General features: G+C 43.2%; 1 protein-coding gene across 3 annotated transcripts in view; it reads left to right on the top strand.

Annotated features, from left to right (window-relative positions):
* The window catches only part of PLXNA4 (plexin A4), a 770,557-nt gene that overhangs the window by 82,305 nt on the left and 666,861 nt on the right, over positions 1–21,391 (top strand). For all 3 annotated transcript variants that reach the window (XM_067469348.1, XM_060776421.2, XM_060776422.2), the window contains exon 3: positions 15,118–15,300. In XM_067469348.1, coding sequence (XP_067325449.1) covers positions 15,118–15,300 — 183 coding nt within the window. The remainder of the gene's footprint in view (positions 1–15,117; positions 15,301–21,391) is intronic.

The following is a 21,391-nucleotide window of genomic DNA, read 5'->3' as shown; positions in this document are numbered from 1 at the left end:
TGAGAAGTTTGACCCAATTCTATCATTGGTGGGGTTCAGAATTCTCTTTGATTGCAGGTGAACTATAAATCCCAGCAATTACAACTCCCAAATATCAAGTTTATTTTCCCCAAACTCTACCAGTGTTCACATTTGGGCATACTGAGTATTTGTGCCAAATTTGGTCTAGATCCATCAGGCATGTAGCCGGGGGGGGGGGGGGGGGGGGGGGGCGGCGCTCGGGGGGCTTCAGCCCCCCCCCCAAATCTCATGGTGGTTCACGAAAAGGCCTTACTGGTGCATTATTTAAACTGTTATGTTTATTCATATCATGATCTGATCACCATGCTCAATATATCCCATATGCATGGGGGTATTGGGGTAATGATACAAAAGGTTTGCTAGGCTAGACCCTCTTTCACTCAGACTCAGCCCCCCCCCCCCGAAACTCAGCCCCCCCAAAAAATTCAGCCCCCCCCCCCCCGAAACGAAATCCTGGCTACGGGCCTGAGATCCATCATTGTTTGAGTCCACAGTGCTCTCTGGATGTAGGTGAACCACAACTCCCAAACTCAAGGTCAATGCCCACTAAATCTTTCCAGTATTTTCTGTTGGTCATGGGAGTTCTGTGTGCCAAGATTTATTCAATTCCATCATTGGTGGAGTTCAGAATGTTCTTTGATTGTAGGTGAACTATAAATCCCAACAACTACAACTCCCACATGACAAAATCAACCCCCAACCCCACCAGTATTCTATTTTGGGTGTATCATGCACTTGTGCCAAATTTGGTCCAGTGAATGAGAATACATCCCGCATCTCAGATATTTATATTACTATTCATAACAGTAGCAAAATTACAGTCATGAAGTAGCAACGAAAATAATTTTATGGTTGGGGTGTCACCACAACATTAGGAACTCTATTAAGGGGTTGCAGCGTTAGAAAAGTTGAGAACCACTATTTTAGGTTCCTCGGGGACGGACTACACTTTTGCCTTTTGCTACTTAGAGAAAGGGGTGGATCCTTTTTTGAAAATAGTTAAGGTAGAGTACTCACATTGACCCATGGATAAGTCGAATCAGGTTTTAGTGGTTTATAGTTTGACCACGCATGAGGTTATGCATGAGTATATGAGGCTTATGCATGAGTATATAGGGTAAAAGTCCCTCTTGCCTGGCTGTTGGCACTCCCTTCCCTAAGCAATGCCTCCTTCCGGGCTGCGTTTGAGTTGGCAGTGCGTATCAGGACAAAAACAATCTTTGCCTGTGGCTCTAATGGAGTGCAACATGAACACAAATAATTGCAAAGGAAGCAGAGAGCTGGGCTGCATTTGGCTGCTTTGAGCTGAGAGCTGGGCTGGGAAGGAGGGGAGCATTGCAAGCCCTGGCGTCTGCAGCTTCGGTTGTTTGCTGTGCTTTTTGAGCTGGAGTGGCAGCTGCGACCGCTCGAGTCAAGCCAGTGAAACAAGAAGTTGGTAATTCAGTCGAGCGGCAGGCGATTTACTCAGCAGCTGGGAGGAAGATGCTGGGGGGACCCATGTTGCAGTCACGTTGCATTTGGGCCTGAAAACGCATCCATGGAACAAGATTGGGGGGCAGGGTGGTAGTGGGAGCATGGGGCATTCAGTTTAGGATCAGAGGAGTCTTGTGCCAAGATCTGAAGTCCTATTGCTGTCATAAGCTCCCTTACACCTGCAGTTGTATTTTCTGGCTGGCACCATGTTAACTGCCATGAATCAATGCTATCAAATCCTGGGATGTGTAATTTGGGGGCACCAGTATCCTTTGGAAGAAAAGTCTGAAAAGCTTGTAAATCTATAGCTCCCATTTAATTGTGACAGGAGTAACCTGAGAATACACTACAATGCACTTCTGGTGTGAGAGAATTGGCTGTCTGCCAGGACGTTGTCCAAGGGATGCCCGGATGTGTTACCATCCTGTGAGAGGATTTGCTCATGTCAAGCTAGGGCTGACAGATGGGAGCTCAACCGGTCAGGTCAGCAGTTCAGCCGGCACAGGGGTTTAACCCATTGTGCCACCATGGCTCCCATGATTCCATAGCCTTCAGCCATATCAGGTAAAGTGTTGTTAAACTGCATTAATTGACAGTGTAGAGGCACCCACAATCACAAACATATCCACTTTTCAGATTTGGTGGAGACCATTCTGATTAAACCTTTGTCAGCTCAGTCTCTCTCCACCTCTAAGGACTTTATTGCATGATGCTGCCTTTCCACAGAAGTTGTGCAATCACAGTTAGTGGCTACATACTAGTATGAGGAATGCTGCTATCACACATCTCTCCATTTATTTCATTTAATTTTATTTATTTACAGTATTTATATTCCGCCCTCCTCACCCTGCAGGGGATTCAGAGCAGATTACAATGCACATATACATGGCAAACATTCAATGCCATTTAGACATACAACATATATAGACAGACATAGAGGCAATTTAACATTCCAGTGTTTATGGCTTCATGAGTGTATGCTTGGTTCCGGCCACAGGGGGAGCTGCTGCTTTACCGTCCACTTGTGACACCGGGTCCTTTGATGGAGTGCTTCCTCATTCTTCTGCATGTTGCTAGAAGATTTTATGGCGTCATAAATTAGTTAAATTAACCTCCCTGCATAAAGTGGTACCTACATTTTCTACTTGACAGATGCAAGTGTCTTTCAGGCTGCATAGGTTGACAGCAAGCTAGACTATTAATGGTTGGGAGCTTAATCCGACCTGGGCTGGCTTTGAACTCATGACCTCTTGGTCAGTAGTGATTTAATGCAGCCGGCTACTAACTAGCTGTGCTACAGCCCAGTCCAATTTGATTTTCTGAACCGTGCCTTCCACTCCCCATTGAGACTTCTATATAATCTTGTTATTCCTCCCTCCTGCTGAAGGATCATTCCCCCCACTTCCTCTTATTCAGACTGTGACAGATATTCCAAAATCCAAGAAAATGCAAAATGCTCCTGCTCCCAAGCTTTTCGGAGCAGGAAAACTCAGCCTGTACTTCACGCACCTCCAAAACTTGTTTGACCAATCCCAATAGTCGGGTAGTTTATGTGTGTGTATATTCTACAGGAAACATCAGACTGCTTGCCATAAATCTCTGTCTCCAACCTTTGCAAGCAAGAATGATGGATGGTGTGTTCAAATTAGGGGTGTAAATCTTTGTTTGCACCATTTCTTTTTCATGAGAAAGAGAAAGTGCATAATTTGTCTCTCCGTGGTGAAATATTTCCTCTTCCATTCCTTTTTTTTTTTTTGGTTAAAAGTTCCTGCATTTGCAAGAACACGATTTGAAATCCAAAGCGGTGCAATTTTTCTCAATTGCATTAAACTGTCGCATCTCTATGGAACTCCAGGGCTTGTTAAGTGCACTTTTCAAAAACGAGAAGCAGCAGACGAAATGTTCGAATCTTCCTCTGTGCTTTGTGGGTGGATGTGTATTGCCTCACAAAGGAAAAAAAAAGACATTTTGCATCAATTACAGAAACTAGAAATAGGGAGAAAAGGCATTCCTTAATGTTCATGGAGACGAGACTAAAGCAGCCTCTCTCATTGAGTATTGAAAAAATATCCAAAGGTGTGTGTGTGTGTACAAAATAGGGTTGTCTGATCTCAAGGCCCGGCTTTCCATCTCCATTTTTAGTGGGTCAACTCCAGACAAGAGGCAAAGGTACAGTATATTCTGGCGTATAAGACTACTTTTTAACCCAAGAAAATCTTCTCAAAAGTCAGGGGTCGTCTTATACGCAGGTGTAGTCTTATGCATGGGAGTCGTCTTAACTCTATATTTTAACTGGAAAACTTGGGGGTCGTCTTATACGCCCAGTCGTCTTATATGCCGGAATATACGGGTACATATTCTCCAGTTTTGATGGCTTCAGCTTTGGGCAAGACGGAAGAGCTGTGGGCAAATGCCCAGCTTATTTTGGAGAGTAGCAGTTGCTATCATGTGCCTTAATTGCCTTATTGCAGCAACTTGTCAAGACAATGCAGAAGGAATATGTCTTTACCCATTTAGCTTCCTCTTTCTCTCCCAGAAGCTGTGGTTCCAGGACTCACTGTCCACTCCACTCTTTTGCCTAGAAGTTAAATTATCTGTCTCCCTAAGTAAATGAGAGAAATAATCTATATAAATACAAATGTAATGCAACTGATGAACCAACCTGGACACAGCATATTATTTGAGAACACAGAAATGCTGGACCACTCTCACAACCACCATGTCAGACTACACAGAGAAGCCACTGAAATCCACAAGCATGTGGACAATTTCAACAGAAAGGAGGAAACCATGAAAATGAACAAAATCTGGCTACCAGTATTAAAAAAACTCCAAAATTACATCAGCAAAACAGCAGAGAGTAAACAATCAGGCACATCAAATCACTCTCAACAAAAGATTCCCCCCAGGCACTTCCAAGCCATTGAATGCTAATCAAGGGGGTCAGTTGAAACATTCACACCTAGCTCCAGCAGATATAAGTCCTTTGTCCCACCCTGGTCATTCCACAGATATATAAACCCATTGTCCTAATTCCAACAGACCTCACTACCTCTGAGGATGCTTGCCATAGATGCAGGCGAAACGTTAGGAAAAAATGCCTCTAGAACATGGCCATATAGCCCGGAAAAACCTACAACAACCCAATGTAATGTTCGTTTGTGGGATTAACATAATTCAAAAAACACTGGACGAATTGACACCAAATTCAGACACAACACACCTACCAGTGATCCAAAAAGTGATCATCGCTCATAAAAATACTGAAAAACACAACAGAAGGGACTTAAAAAGCCAAAAAAGCAAAAAGATGCTACAACACATGTGCTAAAACAACTCCCCCTGGCAAACAAAACACACAATAGCATATCCACACTCTCTTCTGGACTACAGCTCCCAGCATCCCCTAGATCAGGCCCTTTAGGAGAGGAGGAGGATCTAAATGCACTACTTTCGAGATGCAAGCTTTCTTCTCCTTGGATTTCTTTGAGAACATCCCAATTCCTTCATATTTCCAATTTCCTATTCCTGGACTGCAACTCCCAGCAATCCTCCAGGTAGATAAGATAGATACATTAGATAGAGAGATAGAGAGATAGAGAGATAGAGAGATAGAGAGATAGAGAGAGAGAGAGAGAGATAGATAGATAGATAGATAGATAGATAGATAGATAGATAGATCAGGGGGAGTGCTGGGAGTTGCAGTCCAAGAATAGGTAGAGAAGGAAGAAAGGGAGAAAGAGGAAGGGAAAGAAAATGGGGGAAAGAAGGGAAGAGGAAGACAAGGAAGGAAGGAGAGAATGAAAGAAGAAAGGGAAGGAAGGAGAAAGAAAGGAGGAGTGAAAGAGGGAGGGAAGGTTGGTGAGTACAGCTAGTCCACTATAAGACGGTTTCACAAGGCCAGTCACTCTCGTTGCAACGGTGTAGTAGTGGTGAGGCCATGGACCATATTTTAGTTCTTGTGGACCACAGGTTGGAAACCACTGCTCTAAAGGCACCAGATCCCAAGTGATCTTGGATGCTAAGCAGGGTCAGCCCTGGCTAGTATTTGGATGGGAGACTACCCATGAATCAGAGGCAGGAACTGGCAAAACTACCTCTATATATCCCTTGCTAAAGGCAATTAAGCAATGTTAAAGCAATGGTTTTCCCCATTGTGAGAGGTGGACCATAAGAAAGGCTGAGAGAAAAATAATAGATATTTTTGAACTATGGTGTTGGAAGTCACAAAGAGTCAGAAGGGACTGAACAGATAAACAACAAAAAATCCCTTACTTCATATGGGAGCAACTCCATTAGTTAAGATTTGCATCTTAATCTCCAAAGAGGAAAAATATGTGTTCCTGCTCCCTCTCTCTCTCATTCAATGAGAAGTTAAGCACAACTATGATTCATTCTTAATGCATAAGGTATTCATGGCATCACTAGGGGCCTTTGCTAAGTACCAGGTTCTGGCTTGGAAACGAATCTAATTTGGAAGTCCTAGCCTAGCAATGAAGGCATGGCTCCCACGTACCACGTACATTGCTCCCAGTCCCCAAATTTGTAGCATTGCAGAGAGCAAGGCAGTAGGAAAGTATTCACATCCAGAACTCTTCCATTTGATGCACTCACATTCCTGTGATCCCCTGGGTGTCTAAGGACATAGATACACAGGCGTCATAAAGCAGGGTGGGTGAGAATTGGTCCTATGTTATCCACATGATGCATGACCTCTTCACACCCCCAATGTGGGACAAGGCCACAATGGGGTTTTGCCCCACATCAGCCAAAGTTGAAGAATGCTCCAGACCTGCGTTTCAAACCAAGCGTGGTGGTTTTTGTCCATGTATGTCAGTGGTTCCCAATCTTTTTTTGACCAGAGGCCACTTGACCAGACTAGAGACCATTCACCAACATTAGTACCAAAAGATTACAAATCGGTTTTTGGTCAACTTTAGGTTTGGTGTGGTTATTTGAGGTGCTGATTCAGAAAATTACATTGGATAGACCACACCAGTTTCTGATACAGAGCATATGCCATCCAGGTGAACATAAGGAAGAACTTCCTGACTGTGAGAGCCGTTCAGCAGTGGAACTCTCTGCCCCAGAGTGTGGTGGAGGCTCCTTCTTTGGAAGCTTTTAAGCAGAGGCTGGATGGCCATTTGTCAGGGGTGATTTGAATGCAATATTCCTGCTTCTTGGCAGGGGGTTGGACTGGATGGCCCATGAGGTCTCTTCCAACTCTTTGATTCTATGATTCTAGGTGTCACCGTCTGCTCAACCACAGAAAACCATATTTAATAATCTAGAGCTGATGTGGTAGTAGTAATCTTTTGTGGATAGTCAGCCTCTCCTATCCTCACATCTCTATTGCCTCGGCACTATAAGAGGGTTTCACGAGACCAGTCACTCTTGTTGCTGCATGGTTTTGAGGCAATTGTGTAGTAATGGTGAGTTCACGGACCATATTTTCATTCTTGCAGACCACTGATGGTCTACGGACCACAGGTTGGGAACCAATGATGTAGATGCACTCATAATTGTATACCAATTCTCAACTTGTATATCAATTCTCAATTGTATATCAATTCTCAATTCTCATGCTTACTTACTTAGAATCATAGAATCAAAGAGTTGGAAGAGATCTCATGGGCCATCCAGTCCAACCCCCTGCCAAGAAGCAGGAATATTGCATTCAAATCAACCCTGACAGATGGCCACCCAGTCTCTGTTTAAAAGTTTCCAAAGAAGGAGCCTCCACCACACTCCAGGGCAGAAAGTGAACGGCTCTCACAGTCAGGAAGTTCTTCCTCATGTTCAGATGGAATCTCCTCTCTTGTAGTTTGAAGCCATTTTTCCACGTCCTAGTCTCCATGGAAGCAGAAAACAAGCTTGCTCCCTCCTCCCTGTGGCTTCCTCTCACATATTTATACATGGCTATCATATCTCCTCTCAGCCTTCTCTTCTTCAGGCTAAACATGCCCAGCTCCTTAAGCCGTTCCTCATATGGCTTGTTCTCCAGACCCTTGATCATTTTAGTCGCTCTCCTCTGGACACATTCCAGCTTGTCAATATCTCTCTTGAATTGTGGTGCCCAGAATTGGACACAATATTCCAGGTGTGGTCTAACCAAAGCAGAATAGAGGGGTAGCATTACTTCCCTGGACCTAGACACTATGCTCCTATTGATGCAGGCCAAAATCTCATTGGCTTTTTTTGCTGCCACATCACATTGTTTTCCTGCCTTGCAGAAGGGAATTTGGACTAGGTGGCCCCTGGGGCTCATGTTTAACTAGTTGTCCACGAAGACTCCAAGATCTTTTTCACATATACTGCTCTCAAGCCAGGCATTGTCCCCCATTCTGTATCTTTGCAATTCTCAACTTGTATATCAATTCTCAATTGTATATCAATCCTCAATTCTCATGCTTACTTACTTAGTGGATTGTTTATTGCTTGTTGTTTTAGACTGCTTTAATTGTTTTAATTTGCCTAGGTTGTATTGTTGTATTGTTGTTGAGGCCTTGGCCTTTGTAAGCCGCATCGAGTCCTGCGGGAGATGCTAGCGGGGTACAAATAAAGTTTAATAATAATAATAATAATAATAATAATAATAATAATACTTACTTAGGCGATCCCTCGTAGTTTGACTGGGGTTGTCATCCAAGATTGGTGCACTGGTGGTGAGTCCATAGGTGACTGTGGAGCCCTATTCTTGATCTGCAGATTCTCCCACAGTGAGGTTATTGGTTTCCAGGTGGAAGGCGGTCCCAGTCGGGGTTGGCTTGATGCACCTTCCTCTTGGCACATTTCTCTCTTTTGCCCTCCATTCGTGCCTCTTCAAATTCTACAGCAGTGCTGGTCACAGCTGTCCTCCAGCTGGAGCGCTCAAGGGCCAGGGCTTCCCAGTTCTCAGTGTCTATGTCAGAGTTTTTAAGCTTGTCTTTGAGCCCATCTTTAAATCTTTTTTCCTGCCCACCAATGTTCCATTTTCTGTTTTTGAGTTTGGAGTAGAGCAACTGCTTTGTCCCATGAGGTCTCTTCCAACTCTATGATTCTGTGATCCTTTTGAAATTTAAACATTTAATCATGTCCCCTCCCAGCTGTTTGTTCTTGAGTGAAACATCCCTCGTTCCCATAGCCGTTCCTCATAGGGCTTGACTTCCAAACTTTTGATTGTTTTGGTTGCCCTTCTCTGGACACGGTCCATGTTGTCCATGTACTTCTTGAATTGTGGCCTCTTGCCAACTGTAATCCTTCCCAGTAAATCACCAGCAGCCCTTGACTTCTTGTTTTTTCCTTGACCCCTGACTATATATATACATCAGGCCCATTCAGGGTGGAATAGGGCCCTAAGCGTCTGACTAGTGCTATTGTGTCTGAGATATTTCAGGCGCAACCCAGCTCTGTGCTTGCCCTCTCTCCGGAGTCTATATTAAGCCTGCTTTTATGCCATTGGCACATCACCCGGGGGCAAAGGCAAATGCCCAGAGCAGGGAGAGTGAGCTTAATCAGTTACTTTTAGAGGTGAACTTCACCCAGCAAGACCAGGGTGAACTCTTGGCCAACTCTTTCTTCTAGCCTTCCTTCTCTGCCAGATTTTTTCAAAGCTTCCCTTTGGCAGCTGCAAGGAAAGCTTCGCCGTACACTTCATGTCCAATTAGACTGCATCAGGAAGGAGTCAGTTTCCAAAGCCATGCCAATGGCCCAGGCTACTTTCATATGTGGTTCAGTAGGTTTTGTCATACATTGTCCTGACGAGCCATTTTACGACTCTTCTGTTGTTGTTGTTGTTTTTTTTTACCATGGCGGCCATTTCTGCATTTTGCTCGACCTCGCTTTGCTTGATGCTGCTGTGCAACTTTGTGAGCCGGAGGGAAGAGTTACATAAAGCGCTCTCCTTCCACTCAAAACAGCCCAGCTGCCCACCCAACAAACAAATCAAATTGCAAAGCCACTGAAATGGAGAGCCAAAGAGCCAGGAGCGAAATATCCGAGGCTACTGTGCAGAATGACTTGGATGCTATTTAAAGCTCCGTTGGTCTGGAGGATGCAGCGTGGCTGGGTTGGAACAATAAGCGCGTTGTGAACTCTTTTAGCCATGGGCTCAGTGGGATTTAGCATCGGTCATCAAGGCAAAATCCCACTACGATGACCCAAGGCTGTGGCATCTGCAGAAGATGAGGGATGAATGGAAACATGACCTGTTCAACAGAAACAACACCTTGTACACAAACATAACCCTTTTTAGGATTTTGAAATCAGTGGAAATATATTAATAGAATCCTAGAGTTGGAAGAGACCTGGTGGGCCATCCAGTCCAACCTATTCTGCCAAGAAGCAGGAAAATGGCATTCAAAGCACCCCTGACAGATGGCCATCTAGCCTCTGTTTACAAGCCTCCAAAGAAGGAGCCTCCACCACACTCAGGGGCAGAGAGTTCCACTGCTGAACAGCTCTCACAGTCAGGAAGTTCTTCCTCGTGTTCAGGTGGAATCTCATTTCTTTCCTGTAGTTTGAAGCCACTGCTCCACGTCCTAGTCTCCAGGGCAGCAGAAAACACACTTGCTCCCTCCTCCCGGTGACTTAACCTCGACTCTTGGTCCATGGCCCTCATCATGTCTCCTCTCAGACTTCTCTTCTGCTGGCTAAACATGCCCAGCTCTTTCAGCCACTCCTCATAGGGCTTGTTCTCCAGGCCCTTGATCCTCTGAGTTGCCCTCCTTTGGACACATTCCAGCTTAGAGTCAACATCTCCCTTCAATTGCAGTGCCCAAAATTGGACACAGTGTGATTCCAGGTGTGGTCTGACCAAGGCAGAATGGGGGGGGGGGGCATGACTTCCCTCCCTCCTCCCTGTGACTTCCCCTCGACTCTTGATCCATGGCCCTCATCATGTCTCCTCTCAGACTTCTCTTCTGCTGGCTAAACATGCCCAGCTCTTTAAGCCACTTCTCATAGGGCTTGTTCTCCAGGCCCTTGATCCTCTGAGTTGCCCTCCTCTGGACACATTCCAGCTTAGAGTCAACATCTCCCTTCAAGTGCAGTGCCCAGAATTGGACACAGTGTGATCCCAGGTGTGGTCTGACCAAGGCAGAATAGAGTATGGGTAGCATGACTTCCCTGGATCTAGACCAGGCATGGGCAATCTTGGGCCTTCCAGGTGTTTTGGACTTCAGCTTCCAGTATTCCAAAGTTTTGAACCATGGCATTTAAAGTGGTGTCAAACTGCATTTGTTCTGCAGTGTAGACGCACCTGACTCTCAAGGAAGTGTGTTCTAATTCGTTGCAAGCCCAATTACGATTGTTGTGTCATTTCTGCATTCCATCTGCCTTTCCAATTTCACTAATTAATGTTTGCCAATTGCCCTGGGATTCTTGGATCAAGACACAACAATATTCATAAAATACAAAACAGAACATTCCCTGTGACTGTGTGTGTGTGTGTTTTTTAAATTATCCAGCACAGTTGTCACCTGTGCTGTGGGGCTGAGGTGCCTCAGTTGCAATTTTCCTTGCAAAACAAAATAATAATTAGGATAATTGCTCTTCCGACAGGGGCTCCCATGGTGCCAGGTTTTCTGATGCACCTGTGCATGCTTTCCGGGGCTGGGCTTCTGTTAGATGGATTGGGAATGAAGGTCCTTGAGTCTTTTGCAGGTGATATTAAATGAAGTTGAAATGCAAAGTTTGCGCTGGAGTTCAGTAGGCTGTTAGAAATTGTGGGAGTTGATGTCCAAAACACCCGGAGGGCCGAAGTTTGCCCATGCCTGGGTTAGATACATTCTAAGAAAATCTTAGCACGATTGGGTGCATCTACACCGTAGAATGGATGCAATTTAACATCACTTTAACTGCCATGGTCCAGTGCAATGGAATATTGGGAATTGTAGTTTATTTATTTATTTACGACATTTATATGCTGCCCTTCTCACCCTGAAGGGGACTCAGGGCAGATCACAATGCACAACACACACACACACACACACACACACACACACACACACAATATATATATATATTATATTATTTGCATAGTACAATATCAGTATTATATATTATTATACTATACCATTATATTGTAATACTAGCCATCCCCTGCCACGCATTGCTGTGGTTCAGTCTATGTATATGTGTTTTGTGTGTGCATATGTGTATATATGTGTGTTTGCGTATATGTGGTTTTGCGCATGCGTTGTAATGGTTTTTTGTTTTTTAAGTCCCTTCTGCTGTGGTTTCCAGTGTTCTTCTGAGTGATAGTCACTTGTCAGCCTGAGAGGTGTCTTGTGTCCAAATTTGATGTCAATTCATCCAGTGGTTTTTGAGTTATGTTAATTCCACAAACCAACATTACATTTTTATTTATATACACTAGCCGTACCCTGCCACACATTGCTGTGGCCCACATGGGCGTTCTGTGTGGGAAGTTTGGCCCAATTCTATTGTTGGTGGTGTTCAGAATGCTCTGTGATTGTAGGTGAACTATAAATCTCAGCAACTACAACTCCCAAATGTCAAGATTCTATTTTCCCCAAACTCCACCAGTTTTCACATTTCAGCATATTGAGTATTCGTGTAGAGTTTGGTCCAGATCCATCATTGTTTGAGTCCACAGTGATCTCTGGATGTAGGTGAACTACAACTCTAAAACCAAAGGACACTGCCCACCAAACCCTCCCAGTATTTTCTGTTGGTCATGGGAGCACTGTGTGCCAAGTTTGGTTCAATTCCATCGTTAGTGGGGTTCAGAATGTTCTTTGATTTTAGGTGAACTATAAATCCCAGCAACTACAACTCCCAAATGAAAAAAATCAATTTTTTGAGTGAAGGACATACATTGGGTTGTTAGGTGTCTTGTGTCCAAATTTGGTGTCAATTCGTCCAATGGTTTTTGAGTTCTGTTAATCCCACAAACGAACATTACATTTTTATTTATATAGATCGCATGTAATATAAAGGCACCAAAGGCTAAAAGCTTGGGAAAAATACTAAGTCAGAGGATATCATAATATATGCAATAGCAGTTGAGGTGGTGTCAAACTGCATTAAATCCACAGTGTAGATGTATCAGTTTCAGACTACAGTTCCAAGGGGCAAAGCGATAGTAGTTAAAAGGATACAAATCTGCTGTAAATTTGTAGGGTGTACATAACCCGAAGTGTGCCACTTTAGATCAAATGTCTCCAAAGAGTTTACTCTATCCCGGGAAAGTAAATAATAATAATCTCTTTACTTTTTCCTTCTGAAATGTAACCAGTTCTAGGAAAGATGCAGCTTTCTCTCCAGGAAATTGCACATTTTACGATGCAAGGCACACGTCGTATTATTGCTCGAAGCCATGTGTGGGGAAGTGTGGGGGGAGCAAAGGCGGGCAACGGAGCCTGCGGTGCATTAAGATTCTTTGGCTCTCTGGGAACTTGACACCGAGCCGTGATCTGTCGCTTAAAAGCATCCACACGCACACACAATAAAAATAATAACAATCCAAACAGAGACGAGTTCCCAGTAAATTTGAGCAACTTCATTCTCTCTCTTCTGCTGTTGCCTAAATTACATCTGAGTGAAGAAACCTCTTAGCTTCAGGCTTGCAATTCCTCTGTAATTGGTAAAGTGGCTGTAGACTGCGTTGTCACTCAGGCACGGTGGCATGTCACTGCGGAGTCCGCCATGAGTGACATTAGGACGCAACCCTCTACCCTGGCTTCCCATCTAGTGTCCATTCCTATCTAGTGGCTCAGAATTCGATGTGGAGACAATTTAGGATCCTTCCGGGCCCTGAATTTTCAAGGCACAAACCTGAAACATAGAAATAGCCCCTCGTGATATCGTGCATCGATTATACATCCAGTACCAACCGCAGAGGCTCATCTGCTTTGGGAGATGGGAGAAAGAGTGTTTTGTCTACGCAGAAGGGTGGATTCAGAGTAGAGTGGAGTGTGAGTCCTGGCACTATCACCAGAGGCGGCCCTAGGTAATTTTCAACAGTCAGCAAACCGTATTTTGCCCCCCCCCCCAAACCAATCATTGATATATATTTTCTGTTCGTCATGTGCCACATTTGGTTCAATTCCATCATTGGTGGAGTTCAGAATGCTCTTTGATTGTAAGTGAACTATACATCCCAGTAACTACAACTCGCATACGTCAAGGTCTATTTTTCCCCAGAAGCGCCTCAAAAGCGCCCCTGGGCAAAATCAACTATACTGCAAATGGTTACTTTGCGTAATGGGTTGAGCTGCCCCTGACTATCACATATGGAAGAGGAAGCCAACTAGGTATAAGTCTAGGAATTATAGTCAAAGATCAACCCAAAAAACTTTTTTTTTGGTGTCAGGAGTGACTTGAGAAACTGCAAGTCACTTCTGGTGTTAGAGAATTGACCATCTGCAAGGACATTGCCCAGGGGATGAACTGATGTTTTACCATGTTGTAGGAGGCTTCTCTCATGTCCTCACAGGGCCTCCCCAGACAATCTTAATCTCCAAGATGGTTCATAGGGGGATACTTTTGGACAGGTAAGCTGGGTCAGAACCGTTTAGGGCTTTATAGGCTAAAGACAGTTTGAATTGTGCTTGGTAGCAGACTGGCAGCCAGTGGAGCTGGTGTAACAGAGGGGGTTTTATGCTCCCTGTATGCCGCTCCGGTGACCAATCTGGCTGCTGCCCATTGGACCATTTGGAGCTTCCGAAAAGTCTTCAAAGGCAGCTATAGCAATGTAAGGCCATGGTGTTCTCTGGACTTGAGACTGCGTGATGTGCCCAAGGTCACCCAGTGGGTTTCCATGACTGAGTGCAGAATCAAACCCTGGTCTCCAGAGTTGCAGTCCAATGCTCAAGCTACTACACCATCCTGACTTTCAGCCGGATACATCTTTCAGAGTTAAGGGAGATTTGCAGTCCCAAAGGGAGAAGGCAGCCCCAAAGGCGAGGCTTTGCAAGATTCTGCAAATCTCCCTGTTCATGAGGCCCAGTGAAGCATTGATGTCAGGGCAGAACAACTGCCAAGCAAAAGCGAAGGGGAATGGCAGGAGGAGATGCTAATCCGTCGGTTAGGATTTCACCCAAGAATGAGGATTTGGCTGTGATCGCAAGGATCTGGCAATGCCTGTTTGAAAGCAGAGGTTTAAAGGAAAACGGAGAGTTATTTAAGCTGCGGTTGCAGACAGGATGGGGGGGGGGCACTATTTCTCTGGCACTGAAAAATGTCAGATTTCTGCCAAGTTGCCGCCTGGCATGTGTGGAAGCAGAAGAAAAAGGGATGTAATGATGGATGCTAAGAAATCAGAGCTGTTTTGTTCCCTATTTTGGATTTCCTCTTGCAGAGTCCTTGTAACTCCGAACATACTGTGTGAAGTCCTAAGAGTTTGAGTTAAAACAGGTAGCTAGCTAGCATTTCCAAATTCTGTAACTAATCCCTTGTGGTGTTGCCAAAAGCATCCAGCTAGAAATGCCAGGATGAAAACCACTGCAGACATTTGGATCATGAAGTCTTCTTGGAGAGCAGATGTCTTCCCTGGAAGTGTCAAGTTGTATGCCTTGCTCCCAATATCTTCTGGTGTGAATGGTCGATGTCTTTTCTTGTTTACTTTGCACAACATTGCCTGTAATGACATTTCCCTTCCTTCTTCTTTTAATGCTACAGCTGTTAACGATTGATGATAACTTCTGTGGCCTGGACATGAATGCCCCACTTGGAGTATCTGAGATGGTGCGAGGACTCCCCATCTTCACAGAGGACCGGGATAGGATGACATCCGTCATTGCTTACGTCTACAAGAATCACTCGTTGGCTTTCGTGGGCACCAAGAGTGGCAAGCTGAAAAAGGTAGGCCTGACCTTTCCTACCTGGATGTACTGACGTGTGAGCAGTGGCTTCTCTGAGAATGGCTTCTGTTGCTGTTATGGGGAGGATGCATTGTCTCCGAGCGAAACAAGCAGTTAGTTCGAGCTGCCTTGTGATTTGTGGAGTAATGCACAGAGTAGCAGCTTGCAGTTCCAATGTCAATAGGTAGATTAATGTGTTCTGGGTTTTGGTCTCAACTTTAAAGGACAAAATCACCCACAACTTCAGCACCTTGTCTTGCTCCTTTAAAGTTTGGATGCAACCTGGAATCCAACTGAAATGGTTTGTCTCCAATCTCTAGTGGTTGTATATTGTAGGGTGGATGTTTGGTTGCATTTGGAAGTTGGCAGAAGGTGCTCTCTGAAAGCCATTTTGTATATCCCTTTGGTCTGATGGGCTCAAATATTGATGTATAGCTGAGCTGAGATGTAACTAGTATCGTTCCTGTTCATTCCAATATCTGGAGTTGATAACGAGTGATACTAAGTATTGTATTTGGTGCCTGCAGATTTCAGAGTTGTGTCTTTGTCATTTTGGTGGCTGCCATAAACAAACAAACAAACAAACAAACAAGGAATTAAGGGTTGTGTTTGGAACCAACTTTCTTCATTCATCAGGCATTGTGAGGTTACAAATCCAGAGCAATGTGGAATATACTCTTCATGGCATTGATGTAGGCCCAAGAAAGGACTATGCACCTACTACCTTTGGTTCTGAATGTCCTCACTCAGTTGTTGGTTTGGTCTTACTATCTGATTAGATGGAATTCCCTCTTCTGGTTGATATTAAAATAACGTGATCTTAATTCTGTTACTTTTGTCTCTTCTTCTCTTGGTTCAAATAAGTAAATTTAAAACTTGTAAGTTTACTGGCACCCTATGGATGGAACTTGTTGTTTATAGTATAAACTCTTCTGGGCAGAGGAAGCCCATTTCAACGAATACATCCTCTGTCCCACAGAAGTTTATTTGTTGGTCTCAAAGGAGCCGCATTGCTCGTTCTTCATTGGGTTCATTGGGTTGCCACCATGGATACCCTATAAATAGATGTCCTTCCTATCTTCTCTGTATGTGTAAGCATGTGATCTCCTTTGGACACCACCCAAGAGGTTGGGATGTTCACCCTTGGCGTCATCATGACTTTCTTCTTTGACATCACATCCAATTTATCATCTAGCCATCAATGTCTAGGCACTGGAGCCAAGGTTCTGAGTCAAAGAGGCATTTCACTCGGGGGATGTTTTTGGCAGGTATTTTGATTGTCTCTCCAGATTCACTGGAGGTGACCTTCTAATGGAGAGAAGTTGGCTCACCATATGCAGCATTGTTGTTTAACGGGCTACTCGCGTATTCTATTCCAGTAAGTGCAGGCATATTTCTCCTTGTGGCAGGCAGTACATTTTCTAGAGGTGAGGAAATAATGGCGAGCTCTGAATAAGTAATTGGAACAGTGAGTGGTTGAGGTTGTAGAATGGTTGCTTGTCAGTCTTTCAACCTTTGTCCTTGATCAGGAATGCAGGTTGAGCATTTCTTACCTGGAATCCCCTGGAATAGTAATGTAAAATCCAAAATACTAAAAAAAACCCTATAATCATCCACATGGATGGCTGAGATAGCCCCACCTTTGCTTTTTAACGGTTCTATGTACATATTTAAATATTGCATAAAATTACCTCCATAAATGAGTTCTGTGTTTAGACTCAATTCCTGTTTCCAAGATATCTTATTATGTACATGTGTGCAAATACAGGTTTACCAAAATCTAAAGTACTTCTGATTCCAAACATTTCAGACAAGGGATGTTCAACCTGTGTTTAGATTTCTGGTCCCAAGCATTTTGGATAAGGGTTACTCAACCTATATTCAACTTGGATGCTCACCACCTGTTGTGATGTATTTTTGAGACCTACACAAAGTCTAATATTAGTGCTGATGCTCTTGATGACCTGTGTGAAATTTCTACAGAATTTCCCATTGTTGAGTTGGTATTGTACATTGACCCACAAGGTGCAAGTCCTCACAACTGAGGTGCTATTGAATAAAATAGGAATGAAGTAATTGTGCATACTGTGCATAGTTGGTGATTCCTGAACTGTTTCCCCAGTGGGCTTGACCTCTGTAACTGGGTATCATATCACTAGGTGAGGATAACAAGTGGTCATCAAATTAGGAATATGTCTGCTGGTGGTTTATGCATTTCCAAGTAGGTTAAATATTTAGGCAGAGCTTTCCACTTCACCAAGTGGGGTGGTTTGAGTCTTTAGTGAATTAAGATGGCATAAATCCAATTTATACTATGAAAATGCACTTTTGGGATTGTTGTAGAGGTCAGAATTTTGCAGCAACTACACACTAGCACAAATCACATCCTCAAATAGTCTTTTATCTGGTTCAACCCCCATCTCAAACACAAGCATTCCCTGGCTAGGGGAGTGCAAAAGAAAGGGTGGAGAAGCCTGCATTTTGTCCTATTAGTAAAGTATGTCATCTTGACCACTCTGTTTGTTACTTGGTTACATGAGTCCCAGATGTTGTCTGTGAAAGATTGGAGGAGATGCAATGCTCTGGGAAAATTGCTGGAGGCATCTCTACTTTTCCTGTCATTCTCCACTAGCTAGAACATTGGTTCCCAACTTTTTTTAAAAAATAATTTGTATTTAACATTTTAGACATCAACACAAGGAAAGAGGGAGAACAATACTATAGAGGATAGGAAAGTAAGAAACCCGATCACCACCTAAAATAGAAAAATAGAAAAGGAAAAAAGAAAGAAAAAAAATCCAACCCCCCCCAAAAGAATCCAGAAATCCAAAAAAAAAAAAAAAATCCAAAACACACACACACCTCAACAGTTCTAAAATGACTTCCACTCCAGCCTCAAGATCTTCTCTAAATACTTCTTAGTCTAACCTATGTATTCTTAGCCTCTATTAATCTTCTATTCTTTCCATAATCATAAAAAAGGGCCCAATCTGTCAGTTTTATCGATTTTCCGGTATTTTTCCTCATCAAAAAAGTTAGTTCATCCATGTCTCTTATTTCTTTAACCTTATCTATCCATTCATCAATAATGGGAATCTGTTCCTTTTTCCAATATCTAGCAAAAATAATCCTTGCTGCCGTTGTAATGTAAATAATTTGTCTTCATTTTCTTCAAGTTGTAAGTCCAAGTCTGTGAAGCTAAGTAAATAATACTCTGGCTTCTTCTTAAACTTCCTTTTCAATAATTTTTGTGTTTCCTCATGTATTAGTGACCAATATTTAGATGTCTCTTTGCAGGACCACCACATATGGTAGAATGTCCCTGTTTGCTCACTACAGGTTCCCAACCTTTTTTTGACCAGGGGCCACTTGACCAGGGATTACTTTGACCAGGGACCACTTTCCAACATTAGTACCCAAATGATTATGAATCAGATTTGGTTTGGTTATTTGGTGTGCTGATTCAGAAGATTGCATTGGATAGACCGCATCAGCAATAGTCACAGAACTTATGCCATCCAGTAGTTGCCATCTGCACAGAAAACCATATTTAATAAGCCTTGGTACTATAAGAGGGTTTTGAGAGACCAGTTGCTCTTGTTTCAACAGTGTAGTAATGGTGATGCCGTGGACCATGTTTTAGTTCTTGCTGTCCACTGATGGTCCACGGACCACAGGTTGGGAACCACTGGGCTAGAAACTGGTTGGATCATGAAGAACCGCATCAGAAAAAAGGAGGCTTTGTTCAAGAATAGTTGATTTATTTTACCTATTTAGTTCTTCACATGCAATGCTGGATCCTGGTTATGTATTCCATTGAAATGTAGGCAATCATAATTGTGTATATTACCCAAACATTTTGATAGTCCTCGTGTTTGTCTTTTTTCCTGATATTGAACTAATGAGAGAGCAAAGGCTTCTTTTTCTTCTTTCTCTTTTTCCCTGCTTTGAATTGAAGCCCTTCGCAGCACAAAGGTGTAAGAAATATTTCCTAGCACTTGCTTATTGCTATTCCAAGCATCAAACCATCAAATTGGCAACAACGTTTGATGCATGGAGAGTGAGTGGTGGAGGAAGAAATGCCTTCTGGAAGCGGTAAATGAGTTGTTCTGTGGAATGGCCTCAGGCAGAATAGAACAGAACAATATAGAAAACCACAATAATTCAATCTTTGATAGAAGGAGTGCAACACGACCAAAAAGGGCAAAGGATGGGGAAATAAACGATCATGTGGGTGGTCTGGGGAACTGTCTGAGAAAAGTAAGAATTATTATATGTTGTGTGGAATACTGGATATGACCCAAATGTTCCAGTTTTTACCTCTGGTTAATGTGGTGACCCTAGTCTACCATCTTCCTTCCAAGTGACCCAGATTGTCCCCTCATTCCTTGCCTATCATCTGCTCATGGCCTTTGAATCGTCCACTTCTTCCTTGATTGCTATCTTGTTTTGAAACAGAAGGATTGAAGCTGATTGTCCACTCAAGAGACACCAATTATTTCCTAGTTGAAGGGGTGGATTATGTTTTGCTTTAAGCTTGTCAATCCGGCAGGCCTACCTGGAAAGTTTTAATCACAGTTTTTAAGCTTGTGTCTTGTGTTTAACCTTTGTTCTGTGTACTATTTATTTATTTATTTATTTACTATGCTTATATACCGCTGTATCTCCAGCCCGACTCACAGCGGTTCACAAACAGAAAGACAATAAAAACAGCAATAGTTTCATACAACAATGACAGTTAACTTACACATTTTCCATTAATAACTAATAAGCAATCCCAATACACAACTATTACAAAAAACCCATACCCAATCGCCTCATCATCCATGCATGATCCAAGTTCGTCGTCCATTGTTCCATTCCTATGTTCGGTTACCAGATTGCACTAAGTTACTATAATATGTATCTTGTAGAAATATGTGTATATTATAGAATGTTTTAGCCGATTATGTGTTTTTAGCAATGTTGTAACCATCCCCGAGCCATGAGGTAAGTAATGTTGATAGGCAGTAACTCCAAAGTTTACCTAGTAGGTTTCCTGCTGTTGTTGTTGTCGTTACTGTTATTTCAAAGTAACGACAACAACAACAGATGGGCATCTGTTGGGGTGTGCTTTGAGCTTTTCCTGCCTTGCAGAAGGGGGTTGGACTAGGTGGCCCCTGGGGTTTTCCAGTGAAACAATATTAAGTTTATGTTGGTTAAAATTTCCTGAAAATCAGTGGATGTGCAAATCTTTCTGAAATTTGGGGGAAATCATAGAATCATAGAATCAAAGAGTTGGAAGAGACCTCACGGGCCATCCAGTCCAACCCCATTCTGCCAAGACGCAGGAATATTGCATTCAAATCACCCCTGACAGATGGCCATCCAGCCCCTGTTTAAAAACTTCCTAAGAAGAAGCCTCCACCACATTCTGGGGCAGAGAGTTCCACTGCTGAACGGCTCTCACAGTCAGGAAGTTCTTCCTCGTGTTCAGATGGAATCTCCTCTCTTGTAGTTTGAAGCCATTGTTCCACGTCCTAGTCTCCAAGGAAGCAGAAAACAAGCTTGCTCCCTCTTCCCTGTGGCTTCCTCTCACATATTTACATGGCTATCATGTCTCCTCTCAGCCTTCTCTTCTTCAGGCTAAACATGCCCAGCTCCTTAAGCCACTCCTCATAGGGCTTGTTCTCCAGACCCTTGATCATTTTAGTTGCCCTCCTCTGGACACATTCCAGCTTGTCAATATCCCTCTTGAATTGTGGTGCCCAGAATTGGACACAATATTCTAGGTGTGGTCTAACCAAAGCGGAATAGAGGGGTAGCATGACTTCCCTAGATCTAGACACTATGCTCCTATTGATGCAGGCCAAAATCCCAAAATCCCACATCACATTGTTTTCTTGCCTTGCAGAAGGGGATTGGACTAGGTTGTCCCTGGGTTTTCCAGTGAAATAATACTAAGTTTATGTTGGTTAAAATTTCCTAAAAATCAGTGGATGTTTAAATCTTTCTGAAATTTGGGGGAAATGATGCCCTAGTTATGCTGTATATTTAAAAAAGAAATTTAAAGATATAGCTCTTTCAGTTTTTTAAAAATGTCATTCATAAAA

Source organism: Anolis sagrei, chromosome 5, assembly GCF_037176765.1.
Source record: "Anolis sagrei isolate rAnoSag1 chromosome 5, rAnoSag1.mat, whole genome shotgun sequence".
Lineage (NCBI taxonomy): Eukaryota > Metazoa > Chordata > Lepidosauria > Squamata > Dactyloidae > Anolis > Anolis sagrei.
The sequence above is the reverse complement of the archived record's forward strand: the minus strand, read 5'-3'. Positions and strand labels throughout refer to the sequence as shown.